At 48.6% G+C, this 12,924-nt stretch overlaps 1 protein-coding gene across 7 annotated transcripts in view; it reads right to left on the bottom strand.

Annotated features, from left to right (window-relative positions):
• SLC9D1 (solute carrier family 9 member D1) overlaps positions 1-12,924 on the bottom strand; it is a 47,850-nt gene that overhangs the window by 21,243 nt on the left and 13,683 nt on the right. For all 7 annotated transcript variants that reach the window (XM_068124411.2, XM_068124407.2, XM_068124409.2 and 4 more), the window contains exons 3-7: positions 11,954-12,121; positions 10,935-11,114; positions 10,205-10,405; positions 9,592-9,720; positions 9,302-9,394 (exon numbers count right to left, since the gene is read on the bottom strand). In XM_068124411.2, coding sequence (XP_067980512.2) covers positions 9,302-9,394; positions 9,592-9,720; positions 10,205-10,405; positions 10,935-11,114; positions 11,954-12,121 — 771 coding nt within the window. The remainder of the gene's footprint in view (positions 1-9,301; positions 9,395-9,591; positions 9,721-10,204; positions 10,406-10,934; positions 11,115-11,953; positions 12,122-12,924) is intronic.

Below are 12,924 nucleotides of genomic sequence, written 5' to 3' on the forward strand. Positions count from 1 at the left end.
AGTGGTGGGAGGGCACCAGGCCTTCCCAACGAGCCGCCATCGGACATGTGCTCGACGGGGTTACCAAACAGGGGCTCCCTGTCGGCTCCTCGTCAAGGGCGGAGCCCGGTAACCCCCGCACCCAATGGAAGCGGCGGACCGGCCCCAGTGGGGCGGAACCAACCAGCCGAGGGCGTGTCACTCCCCGCTGAGCATGCGCAGAGAGAAAGAGATGACGTCAGATGCGCGCTGAGCTTGGAGAAAGCAAGACGTCCCCTCCGAGCGCTGTGACACCTCCCTGCATCTTTGGACTGTGTTTATCCTGTCCCCGAGCCAAGGTGCACCTTGTGCCATCGACCTACCTGTCCATTCCTGCCATCAATCCCTGTGTAAGTCTACCTTGTTCCGTTTGTCTGTGGTCTGTCTGGGATAAGATAAGACTGTATTTAAGTGCCCATCTCTTCTGTGTCTTTACCTCACTCTGCCTTGTAATCTACCCCCTTTTCTCCACCACTGTAATTATACCCTCCTCCGGAGGTCTTGAGAACTGTACTGCGTCGTTTCATCTTTCCCAGTCGTCGTGTCCTTTCTATCATTGATTTGGCATAGCGCGATTTGGCCAACGTCTGGGTGAATCGGGTGAGTTGGGAAGAAACGGGAAACAACTGTTCGGCCGCGGTTACCTCTGCTCGGTAAATAACATCCAATCCGCGGTCCGTAACAACTGGTGTCAGGAGTGGGATACGAGGCCCGAACCAAATTTTTAAAACAGGTAGAAAAAATTTGGTCAAAATTACAAAGTACCGAAATTGCTTTTATTTTACAAAAACCCGAATTTTGAAAGTCGCGCTATGGGAGATCAAGACGGCTGGGTTCCGGTAGAGGAGAGTGAGGCAGGGTCGATCCAGGACCAAATTGAGGGACATGAGGAGAGCGAAGCAGTGAGGGCGGCAGGTTCGCAAAATGGCGGCGCTAGGCATGGGGAAGAGGAGCGCGAACAACAGGTCGGCGCCGCGCATGGGATTGCGGTAGCGGTACCCGTGCCGCCGATGGACATGCAAGTCCTCATGGCGCAAATAGGGGTCCTGTTGGCCCAGAATAGCGAGAAATTGAGGGAGGACATGGGGGCCAATAGCCAACGGTTAGAACAAAGGATGGGGTCCAATAGCGAGAAATTGAGGGAGGACATGGGAAACCAGATCGGGGGTTTAAGGAATGACATGGGGTCCAATAGCGAGAAATTGAGGGAGGACATGGGGGCCCAGATCGGAGGGTTAGGGAGTAGAATAGAGGGATTAGGAAACAAATTTGAGGGACTAGACAACAAATTTGAGGGATTAGACAATAGATTAGGGGAAATACAGGAGGGGTTAACGGGGGTAGAAAACAGAATGGCCGCTCAAGAGAATCAAATGGAAGGGATGAAAAAGGGGTTAGAGGGGTTAGAAAACAGTATGGAAGGCAAATTGAGGGACATGAGGGACCAAGCGGAAAGGGAAGTTAAACAAATGGGGCAGCAGATAGAGGGGGTCAGAATGGGGGTAGAAACTAAATTGGATGCTCACAGGGAGGAAATGGAGCAGATGAGGGTGGCATCTGGGCAGGAGATGCAAGTGATGGGAGGGGAGATCAGAAGAGGTGTGAGTGAGGAGGTCGGAGGAGTGCGCGAGGAGGTGAGGCACTGTGAGGAGCGCATGGAGAAGGAGGTGAGAAAGGGGACTGTAAAATTGCAAGGTGGTATAGAGGAGTTGACGCTGGGAGTGGAACAGCTGACGGAGGGACAAAAAGAACTAACAGAGCAGGTTCAAAGGAACACTGCGGTACTAGGAGGGTTAAAAGTGACACAAAACGACATAAAAAATGACTTGATAGCGACACAGAGGCAATGTCAGATGGTACGTGAGGGACTGACAACGAGGTTGGACGAGGTGACAGAGGTAATGGAGACGAAGGACCGGCAGGTGAGGACGCAAATAGAAACGGTCAAGGTAGCCTTAGAGGACGAACTTGAGACGCACCGGGAAATAAAAGAGGTGAAGCAGAAATTAGAAGAAGTGGAAGAAGGGGTGAGCGAAATTAAGAAGCGACGGAGAGGGGATAAGAAAGAGATAAAAGAGGAAGTAAAAGAATTGGTCCAAAGTCTGTGTTCGGATCGTGATGATGTGCTCATTAACCGGTTGAGGGATTCGCAGGTGATGGAGGAGAAGCGAAGAGAAAGAGGACCCGGTGTAAGTGGTGACCAATATGGTCGTGCGTATGATGCGCCAGGTGATTTAATAAGCTTGGGGGTCGAGATGGACCCGGGTGTTCGTGAGAGGCCGTTGGTGAAGTGTGCGACAGGTCTGGTGTGCGAAAAAGGAGGTGTGCGAGAAAGTCCGACTCTGGGGTGTGTGAGGAAAAAGTGCGCGCCAAGGAGTGAGTGTGCTGTCGAGAGTGAGTCGGTCGTAGCGCGTGTGCGAGGGAGCACATGGAAGCGCGTAGTGAGGAGTGTTACAGAGGATGTAACGGAAGCATGCACGCCTGTGGTGAGTGTTACAGAGGATGTAACGGGAGGGTGTGCGCGAGAAAGGTGTGTAACGGACAGGTGCATGGGGAAAGAGTGCGCTGTCAAGAGTAAGGGAGAATGCACGCCGGTGGTGAGTGTTACAGAGGGTGTAACGGGAGAGTGTTTGCAAGAGTGTGCGCGAGAAAGGGGTGTAACGGACGGGTGCATGAGGAAAGAGTGCGCTTTCGAGAGTAAGGGTGAGTGCGCTGTCCAGAGTGGAGGTGAGAGTAGTAAGAGTGACACGGAGCGTGAGTTGGTTGTGGCAGGTGAGAGAGGATGCACACCTGGAATGGTAGAGCGTGTGTGGGAATGCACACTTGAGTTGGTCGTGAGGCACGTGGTTGGGTGTGCGAGTGAGAGCACACCTGTGATTGTCACAGAGGAGGTGACCTAGGAGGGGGCGCGAAGAGGTGTGTTGGTGAGGTGTGCGAGCGACGAATGTGTGCCAAGGTGTTCGGTGGTCAGGTGTGTGACCAAGTCTGTGAGCGGAATGAGTGTACCTGGGTGTGGAAGGGAAGGTGCAATGACGAGGAGCATGGGAACGGCTGGATGTATGAGCAAGGAATGGGCTGCTGGGTGTAAGCATGCAGGTGAGGCATCGACGGTAACCGGGTTAGCGGTTAGAACGACATTTAGCCGAATCGGGCCCTCGGTGCGCGCCGAGCAGCTTCGCGCGCCGCGAGGACCAGCGGGGATCCGAACCACGGCGGTTTCGAAAGAACCGCCGTACGCGATCCACGCCGGGCTGCGCTTTGAACGGCCGCGTCCGTGCTCCACTAAGCGGAGCGGGCAGCCCGATAGGAAGGGTCGTCACGGCGACCCCTTTTTGTTGAAGCGTTCCGGCAGGTCGAGATCGGGACATTGGATGGCTCCGTGCCGAGGTGGTGCGTGGGATCTCGGCCCGGGTAAACCTCCTTCCCTGCACCGAATGTCGGACGCATCCAGTCGCCGGCACCAAAGAACCCGCATTCATTGCTCGGCTGTACGAAGCCGAGCTTTAGAAGTGAATTGGCGCACCGAGAGGATCTAGTAAGTAGACGGGTGATGAGGTTAGTGTTTTGGACCCAAAATTAGAAAAAGGCAAAATTTGATGATTGGCAAAGGATTGGCAGTAATGATTGGCAGATGATGGGTAGTGATTGGCAATATTTTGATTTGTTGAAATTTGATGTGCAAAATTGGTAGTGGGAGATGCCCGATGTGGTGGGATGGCAACTCTGTCATCCCTCACAAAAGGGGGCAAATGCGCTATAGTTTATGGGGTGGCTATGACAACCGAGCCAGGGAGGGCTTGGTTATATTGATAGGGACTAGAGATTGACATTAGGTAACGTTAAAGTTAGTTAGTGACTGGTACCTGTAGTGGGGACGTAGTAGCTTAGTGTTTGATAATGACGTGGGCGTGGGAGCGCTGAGTGTAAGGGAAGACGGAGGAGCGCGAGTTTTAGAAGGGAGTAGACAGAGCAGATGATGCAGTATGAATGGAAGTGCTGGTGAGCAGCTTCAAATGAGGCATTGGTGAGGCAATGCTCCGAGGTGTGTGTGAGTGTACAAGTGATGAATGAGAGAGCATTGCGGATGAGTGTCATGGTGAGTAGTGAGTGTTGTGGATCAGCGCGAATGCGCTTGGGGGAGAGAAGGGTGCAGGCGGCACCAAGTATGAGAGCACAGGTGTGCAAGTACAGGTGTGTGGAATATATGGAGCAGAGAATGAGTGGTGTGGAGAGAGTTGGAGTAAGTGGTACGGAGTGGTGTGCGTGGTGCGAAGGTGTGGATGGGGGAAGAGTGGACCCTTTTCACGAGTACCCGGGGAGGGTAGTTTAAAGAGTAGTTAGAAGGTATAGGTAAATTGTGGTTGGATATTGGCATTTGTGGTGCGGTTGCAGAATGGTATTGTGGATGGGTGCATTGGTGTGGTGAAACTGGCTGGTCGTGTGGCCTGTTAGTATGAGTGTGAATGGTTGGGCACTCCGCCACTGTTAGATGTTGGCCAGGTGAGGCCGCAGGTGGGCTCTGGGAGCCGTTAGTGTCAGTGGGTGCCTGAGGATCCCGGGTGTGGATCGGGCAGCCCGTGCCAGAGAGGGCACCGAGGGGGTGAGAGTGCGAGAGGGCCTTCCCCAGTTAGTTAGGTTAGGGTGAGGAGCAGGTGAGCTCGGTAGGCAACAACAGTGGGGGAGGCGTGCAGGTGGGCGGACCAGCTGGGAGCGTCACACGACCCAGCCACCGAAATTGTGAGGGAGCACCGAGTGTTGAATCGGGGAGTGAGACCCAAATTGATGGTGTGCACCACAGATGGTCAATGGGATTTTGGTTCTTCGAACCACATAGAGTAATGAGGGCCAATGGTTTGGCAGGAGAAAGACCCCGGGTAATGTAAAGTTGTTAAAGTCATTTAGGAAATAGTTAGGATTGATGAACCTGTCGCACCATACGCAGCCACTTACCTGAGGTGATGATGATGACTCCACACCTGTGTTTTCTTTGTTTTGTGTTGCAGGAAAGGAGAATTGCTGTTTGGATTTGTGAGACGCATCACGACGTGGATGAGACATTGGGGTGATTCCATCTCTCCCTCCTTAGGAGGGACTGATGAATTGGTGATGGCAAATTTTCATGTTGAGTTGGAGATGGCAAATTTTGATGAGAGTTGGAAATGGCAAATTTGATTGGTTAGGAGGGAGAGAAGACGAATTTGCTTTATGGGAGGAACGGGGAAGACAGTAGGGATGTTTGTTGATGTGTAAAGTAGATGTTTATGGGTAGTGTTGTGTTTTGTGGATACAGTAAGGGGTAAGGGAGGGGCAATGTAGGTTACCTGGTGGGGGGGGGGGGGGGGCGTACGGTAGGAACGTACCTGTCTCACCTGGTTCCCATGTGCCCCCAGTGTGCATTACCTTATATTGCATGCACTTTTGCGCCCTTACCACCTTACTCACCTGTCTCCTTTTGTCTCCCACCTCCGAGGATCTGGCTTTGGGGCAGAGAGAGAGGAGAGAGAGGTGCTGGCTCCGCAGTTGTGGGCCTGTACTTCCGCTGCTTGCTGCCTGGATCGATACACCATATGGACCGCAATTTTTGTGGCCGCCCACAATGGACCGCAGTTCTTTTGCGGTCAAGCACCACCCGTTGATGGACCTCTGGGTCAACGTGGCACCTATGCCATACAGGTGAACCACTTTTAGTTGGCCCCCCTGACGGCCACAATTAAGAAATGGACGCGGTTGGCGCCTTTCTTTATTTCTAAAGAAGCCAGAAGGCCAAGTGCACTCCATGAAGGCAAGACCAGCGGCAGAACATCGGCCGGCTGCGACACCACCGGTGACCATGGACACTTGATTGTGCGTTTTTATTGAACACTTTATTGGTGCATCGGATGGTGCTGACTGTGCATAAGGGGGTGGTGCTTTTGGTGCTTGAAAGGGGTGCTCTGCACATTATTAAAGGCCGTAGGGCCACAGGGCACTTGTGGGTTGGTGTATCGATGCTGGCATGCGTGCTCTCCCTATGCATAACATCTGCATGTGTTCCTCAAAGAACAGGTCCTGGATCGTAGTGTAAATATCAGTGTAGTCTTATATAAATGATGCTCCCTACCGGCTGTATGTTTAGTTTGAGGATGCTTTCCGCGATTCGGTTATCCTGTGGGTGTGTTTCTGTTAGGAGAAGGGTGCAACGTCGCAGGGGGACATATTTACTCATTTGTGAACATCTGTAAAATTGTCGCACTCAGGGTTGAGTTAATAGTAGAGGGAACTACATCTGAGTGCCACACTAAAGTAGGTAAAAATGTATCGGGTCGGGACGCCCCGAGGTCGAGGAGGGTGCAGTGTTGCGGATATAGGATTTGCATCCATCCATATCCGCTTGTAAATATTCCCCTATTTCCTCAATACTTCCCAACTCTCCCCAATCCCCCATTCCCTAGTCCCATTTTCTGTAAACAACACTCTGTAGACACGACCTCCCCCTATTTCCCCCATTAAATATCGCATCCAGGTCCACCGCATCTCATGTAAGACAACTATAGGACATCTTGCTAGTTATTCTTAGTCTATGTCAGTTAAGGATTCGTTTCCATTAATTCTGACCCTTCGTTGCACCAGAATGTGATTGTATGGCACCGTTAGGAAGTTTAGGACCTCCCAATACCTCCCCGCAGCTCTTCCTCACAGTTCAGCAACAACAACAACAACAACAACGAGCGCAGGGAGTGCGCGTCCTCACTCCGGCTTGGTTGGTAGGAGTGGTGGGAGGGCACCAGGCCTTCCCAACGAGCCGCCATCGGACATGTGCTCGACGGGGTTACCAAACAGGGGCTCCCTGTCGGCTCCTCGTCAAGGGCGGAGCCCGGTAACCCCCGCACCCAATGGAAGCGGCGGACCGGCCCCATTGGGGCGGAACCAACCAGCCGAGGGCGTGTCACTCCCCACTGAGCATGCGCAGAGAGAAAGAGATGACGTCAGATGCGTGCTGAGCTTGGAGAAAGCAAGACGTCCCCTCCGAGCGCTGTGACACCTCCCTGCATCTTTGGACTGTGTTTATCCTGTCCCCGAGCCAAGGTGCACCTTGTGCCATCGACCTACCTGTCCATTCCTGCCATCAATCCCTGTGTAAGTCTACCTTGTCCGTTTGTCCGTGGTCTGTCTGGGCTAAGGTAAGACTGTATTTAAGTGCCCATCTCTTCTGTGTCTTTACCTCACTCTGCCTTGTAATCTACCCCCTTTTCTCCACCACTGTAATTATACCCTCCTCCGGAGGTCTTGAAAACTGTACTGCGTCGTTTCATCTTTCCCAGTCGTCGTGTCCTTTCTATCATTGATTTGGCATAGCGCGATTTGGACAATGTCTGGGTGAATCGGGTGAGTCGGGAAGAAACGGGGAACAACTGTTCGGCCGCGGTTACCTCCGCTCGGTAAATAACATCCAATCCGCGGTCCGTAACAATATATATATATATGTATGTATATATATATATATATATATATATATATATATATATATATATATATATATATATATATATATATATATATATATATATACAGTGGAACCTTGACTTACGAGTGCACCAACTTACGAGTTTTTCGAGATACGAGCCGTCGCTCGGGCGGTTTATTGCTTTGAGATGCGAGCCGAGATTTGAGTTATGAGCTTTCGACACCCGCCACCAGGTGGGTTCCGGTCACGTGGTTATCTTGCCGTGCAAGTATCTCTGCCGTATATCGCTGCTGCTTTGTTTTCGCATTTTGGTTATTTTGGAAAATTTCTTAGTTTTAACCATGGGTCCTAAGAAATTGAGTGCCAAGGGAAGAGAGGATGATGTGCTTGGATATAAAACACGCAATCGTCGAAAAACATGAGCGAGGTGTGCGTGTTGTCGACTTGGTGAGGCGGATGTGAAGGCAGCTGAAGATTTTATTATAACTGAGAAGAAGAAGAGGATGATGTGCTTGGATATAAAACACGCAATCGTCGAAAAACATGAGCGAGGTGTGCGTGTTGTCGACTTGGTGAGGCAGATGTGAAGGCAGCTGAAGATTTTATTATAACTTTTGCCGAACTGATAGAAGCCGAACGATACATCCCCCAGCAAATCTTCAACTGTGACGAGACAGGGCTCTTCTGGAAAAAGATGCCGAGGAGGACGTATATAACGGCAGAGGAGAAGAGCATGCCAGGCCACAACTTGTTCAGAGTGCCGGCGATAGCTCGCCTTCTCTTTGTGGAAAACACGGTACTGAGAAGAAGAAGAGGATGATGTGCTTGGATATAAAACACGCAATCGTCGAAAAACATGAGCGAGGTGTGCGTGTTGTCGACTTGGTGAGGCGGATGTGAAGGCAGCTGAAGATTTTATTATAACTTTTGCCGAACTGATAGAAGCCGAACGATACATCCCCCAGCAAATCTTCAACTGTGACGAGACAGGGCTCTTCTGGAAAAAGATGCCGAGGAGGACGTATATAACGGCAGAGGAGAAGAGCATGCCAGGCCACAACTTGTTCAGAGTGCCGGCGATAGCTCGCCTTCTCTTTGTGGAAAACACGGTGAGATCCTTAACATCCAACAACTAATGGGACGCAAACGGGGCGCCCAGTTTAGCGGTACACACATTGATGAATCACCCTGCCTGTGATTCACCCATGACAGGTTATAGCTGGGTCGGGATTCAAACCCAGGCTGGACAGTTTAGAGTCAAGTGTGCGTACCTCCAGTCCAGGCCATCCTGCCAACTTGTATGCTGCATACAGGTGAAATATAAAGCGCGAGATATTTTTATATATACTGTATATTTAAAAAAAAATTGGTGTGGTTTTTGGCGGGCTGGAACGGATTAATAGCATTTCAATGCATTTTAATGGGGAAATTTAATTTGAGAAGCGAGCAAATTGAGTTACGAGCTCGGTCACAGAACGAATTAAACTCGTAAGTCAAGGTTCCACTGTATATATATATATATATATATATATATATATATATATATATATATATATATATATATATATATATATATAAAACAAATGAATACATAAACATATTTATATAGCACTAAAGACAACGTGGTAAACCAAAATTGGTAGACAAATGCACGCACAAAGACAATGGGAACACCTGGTTTACACATTTCCATTTTAGCCTTTAGGAAAAAGCAAATTACTGTATATTACATACCGTATTACAGTTACATGATGGTAAATTGGTCTACAACGAAATAGTTTTTAATTTTAATGTCGTTTATCAGCAAAACGTGTAGAAAGTGCAGATTTGTGGCATTACCTTCCGCAGCTTATCAGGAGAAAACTCCAGACCTACAAAGAAAATGATGAAGAAGACGCCAAACTCTCCAAGTGTTTCCACTTGCACGAGTGACTGAGAGCAGCAGAGAGATTGAGACAAGGAAAGAGGGTTAGCATGATTTAATGGCAACGAGGTCCAATAATTGAACTTTCATATGCCTTTATTAAAACTCCATTATGCCATCAATGATCGCTTTGACTCACTCTGCCAGGTTACATGGTACAACCACAATGTTCAAGTACCAAGACAAGTCTGCACTGCTGCCCTACCTTGATCATGTTCAGACTCGATGGCCCCAGCAGCACGCCACAGATTATATATCCTAACATGGTAGGTAGCTTCATGTGGCAGCAGAGCCAGCCACAGGGCAGAGAAAAAAGCATCAGCAGCACAATGTCCTGTATAGACCATAGCAGAAGAAGGAGAACGTAGCAAAAAGAAAGAATGTCCTCATGCAGAACACTGCAATTCGAACAGGCCCAACTTATGATTTGTAAGATGGAGTGACTATTTGGTTGAACACACACTTGGATCGCAAGGACTAGAACTGGAAACATCAAAATGCTTTCCAGAAGCAATTGCATTTTAAAAAAAAGTAGAATGTCAATCGGTAGAGCGCATACCAGGCTGATCAGTTTACTTTTTGTATCCCACTGATAGGCCAGATCTGGAACCAGAATTGAACCAAAATCGAATCAATTTTCCCTCGTCACATACACACAACCTGTACAGCAAGCTTCGTCCGAATCCGTTCACAACTTTTTGTTTCGTCCGAATCCGACCACAACAGAAAAACGATACTTTCTTTAGTCTGATTTTCATGGCTTCTAGACAAAATATTCTGCATGACAGAAACAAGGAAATGGAAAAATGTGGGCAAACCTTGATGAAATGGTGATCCGAGCGTGGGATGGTGGAGTCACGTGGCCGAGCCAGAATGTACTGATTGTTCAGCGAGTCGATAAGCATGCTCAGGCCGAGATCATTGATGTGATCGTCCATCAATGTTCCATTAAATTCCCTCTGCTGGTCTGAATCCATGCCAGCAACACGCAGCACGGCCTCCACATGAACTCCCTTCACCTGCCATGTTGCATCCAATGGAAATACTGATACATGTTCCAACAACTACCTTTATATTTTCTGTACTGTACAATATATAAGAAAGGTCGTTATTTTTAGCTACAGAGAGCGAAAGAGCGAAAGGAAACCCATGGTGAGGTAATACAGGTATGATTTAATTACTTCACAAACATTTAAGGGCATGTTGCACAAACATTAAATCCGAGCGTTCATTGGTGTAGCAATTGCAAAAGAAAAACAACTGCTGCTTGGACTGAGTGCCAAATCGGTGTCCGTTACCCTGTTCCACTCATCTCCAAGGGGCAAATGGCTTTGGCCAAAGCTCTACCTTGATTCCATTGCAGCACGCGGATACAGGAGTGGTTGTCGTGCCCAATTTCCTGTTGCCCCGTTACATGGATGTACGCGGTACCATGTTGAATAAGATGGCATCAACAATGGCTGCATCCGATTCTTGGAGTCGATTAATGTTTGTGTGACATGCCCATTGCGGACACCGTGTGTACTTTGATAAGCTTTGTATGCTCACAAACTTGCTGTTGTCGAAGGCGTGTTCCTGAATCTCCTCCTCGAGCCGATCGGCTGCCATCCGCACGTCCTCCATAAGGCTGTCTACCAGAGAACGACTACTGTTTCTGACACGCTGCCGTTTGAGTGCCTCTGTTTTGTGTCGCTCAGCTAAAGAAAGCTGTATGAACTCTTGTTCTTCCTGAAATGCCAAGTTTTTGCAATTGCGTTAACATTTGCAATTTTAACCAGACACGGTGGTGTTATGGTTAGAGCATCTGCACCGAGTCTGGGAGGTCGGCGGTTCAAACCCCGACGAGCGATACCAAAGACCTCAAAAATTGTATGTGCTGCTTACTTGCTTGAGGTTCAGCATTTACAATGATAAGAGTACAGACGATCCCCAAAGGTTGGCATGCATGGGGATATGGGGAGGAGGAAATTCCTACTTAGGAAATGCTCTGCTGAGTGCCCTTGTTGTGACGTCGCTGTTACCCATAGTGCCCCACGAAGTGATGGAACTTCCCCCAGGCTCAGTGGTTGTGTAACAGCAGTTCACAAGCACATATTATGCCCATCTTCAATCCTTTTAGCTCTCCTTAATGCTGTTCTCTCCAAAACTGTCATTACATCTGTCCATAAGTAACCAAATAACCCAGTGTGAATAAAAAAATGAATGAATGAATGAATGATCGTTTTAAGGCCATTTTCCCCACTGGAGCGGGGGTTAGCCTTGTGCGCCCCATGACAATCATGGTTTCCTGTTTGAGGCAATATTTTTATGGCCGGATGCCCTTCCTGACGCGCCAACCTCTTACGATGCGCAGGGATACGGTGTACCTATTCTAAACCGGGGTACACACCGGGACCGGGGTTGTGAATACGAACCAAATCCTCAATGATCCTTTCACCAACCTTCACGTATGAAGGATAAGAAACAGACAATTAAAACCGAAGGACAGCATTTTTAAACAGAAACATAAGAAACACGCAAATCTAAAGAATCACGTCATTATTAAATGGCTCAGGCTGATGATGCACCTTGATGGCAGCTTCCCTCAGAGCCTCCAGCCGCTGTTTACTGCTTTCTTTCATGTTCAGGATGTCACGGTAATCTCCCTGTAAGGCACGGTGAAGCCCCAACACAGCCTGAAAAATGGAGGCCTCACTCTCGTTCAGCTCCTTCTGAATGATGTCCAGCGTGTGAATCTGAAGGCAAATATATACCCATCCACATAATTTGCACACTTCTTCAAGGGTACAATACGTGCAGAGAGCAGTTAGGGGGTTCTTTGGAACCCCAACTCTAATACTGAAAATAAAACGTTTTCATGGTAATACATATAGTATAAGCCCAAATTTAGAAAGGTGCTTTAAAATTAGGCCTGTGCATATCCGTGTATTTTGCTAAACGTGTACATGGTCAATTCATTGATTGTGTAGACAAGTAAACGTTAAAATCTACTTACATGGCAAGTATTTCATGGGTTTGGCCTGTTTTCTTTCTTTTAACCCGCTTACCCGTTTTAGCATCGTCAAAGCCGTGAAAACATCAAATGGAAAGTCAAAGCATCAATTGGATGGAAAGTATGAACAATTTCAAAAACGCATGTTTAGCTTCCATTCCGCTTGCATGGATTCATGTGCACAAAGTGACAGATATGTAGTGACCTCGTCAGGCAAGGTAACGTTCTAGTCTGGCTCTATTGGCTGCGTGACGTCATGAGACTTACCCAACCGACCAATTTGATCAACCCTCATCCATACGTATCGTCAATTCCTCTCGTCTACCATTTGTCGTCACCTCATATCAATCGATACGCCCCTTCCCAGTGGAAATGCAGATGTGGACAATTGGTTTTACGCTCCGCCCCCTCCCCAGTGGAAATGCAGATGTGGACAATTGCATTTATGCTCCGCCCCTCCCAAGTGGAAATGCAGATGCCGATGCCTGAATCTGGATCTGTCTGTGTTCCCATGAAAATAAAGGGCATGAGACATGAAGTGATTAT

The sequence above is a fragment of the Myxine glutinosa genome, chromosome 8 (assembly GCF_964187855.1).
Source record: "Myxine glutinosa chromosome 8, kmMyxGlut1.1, whole genome shotgun sequence".
NCBI classification, from domain to species: domain Eukaryota; kingdom Metazoa; phylum Chordata; class Myxini; order Myxiniformes; family Myxinidae; genus Myxine; species Myxine glutinosa.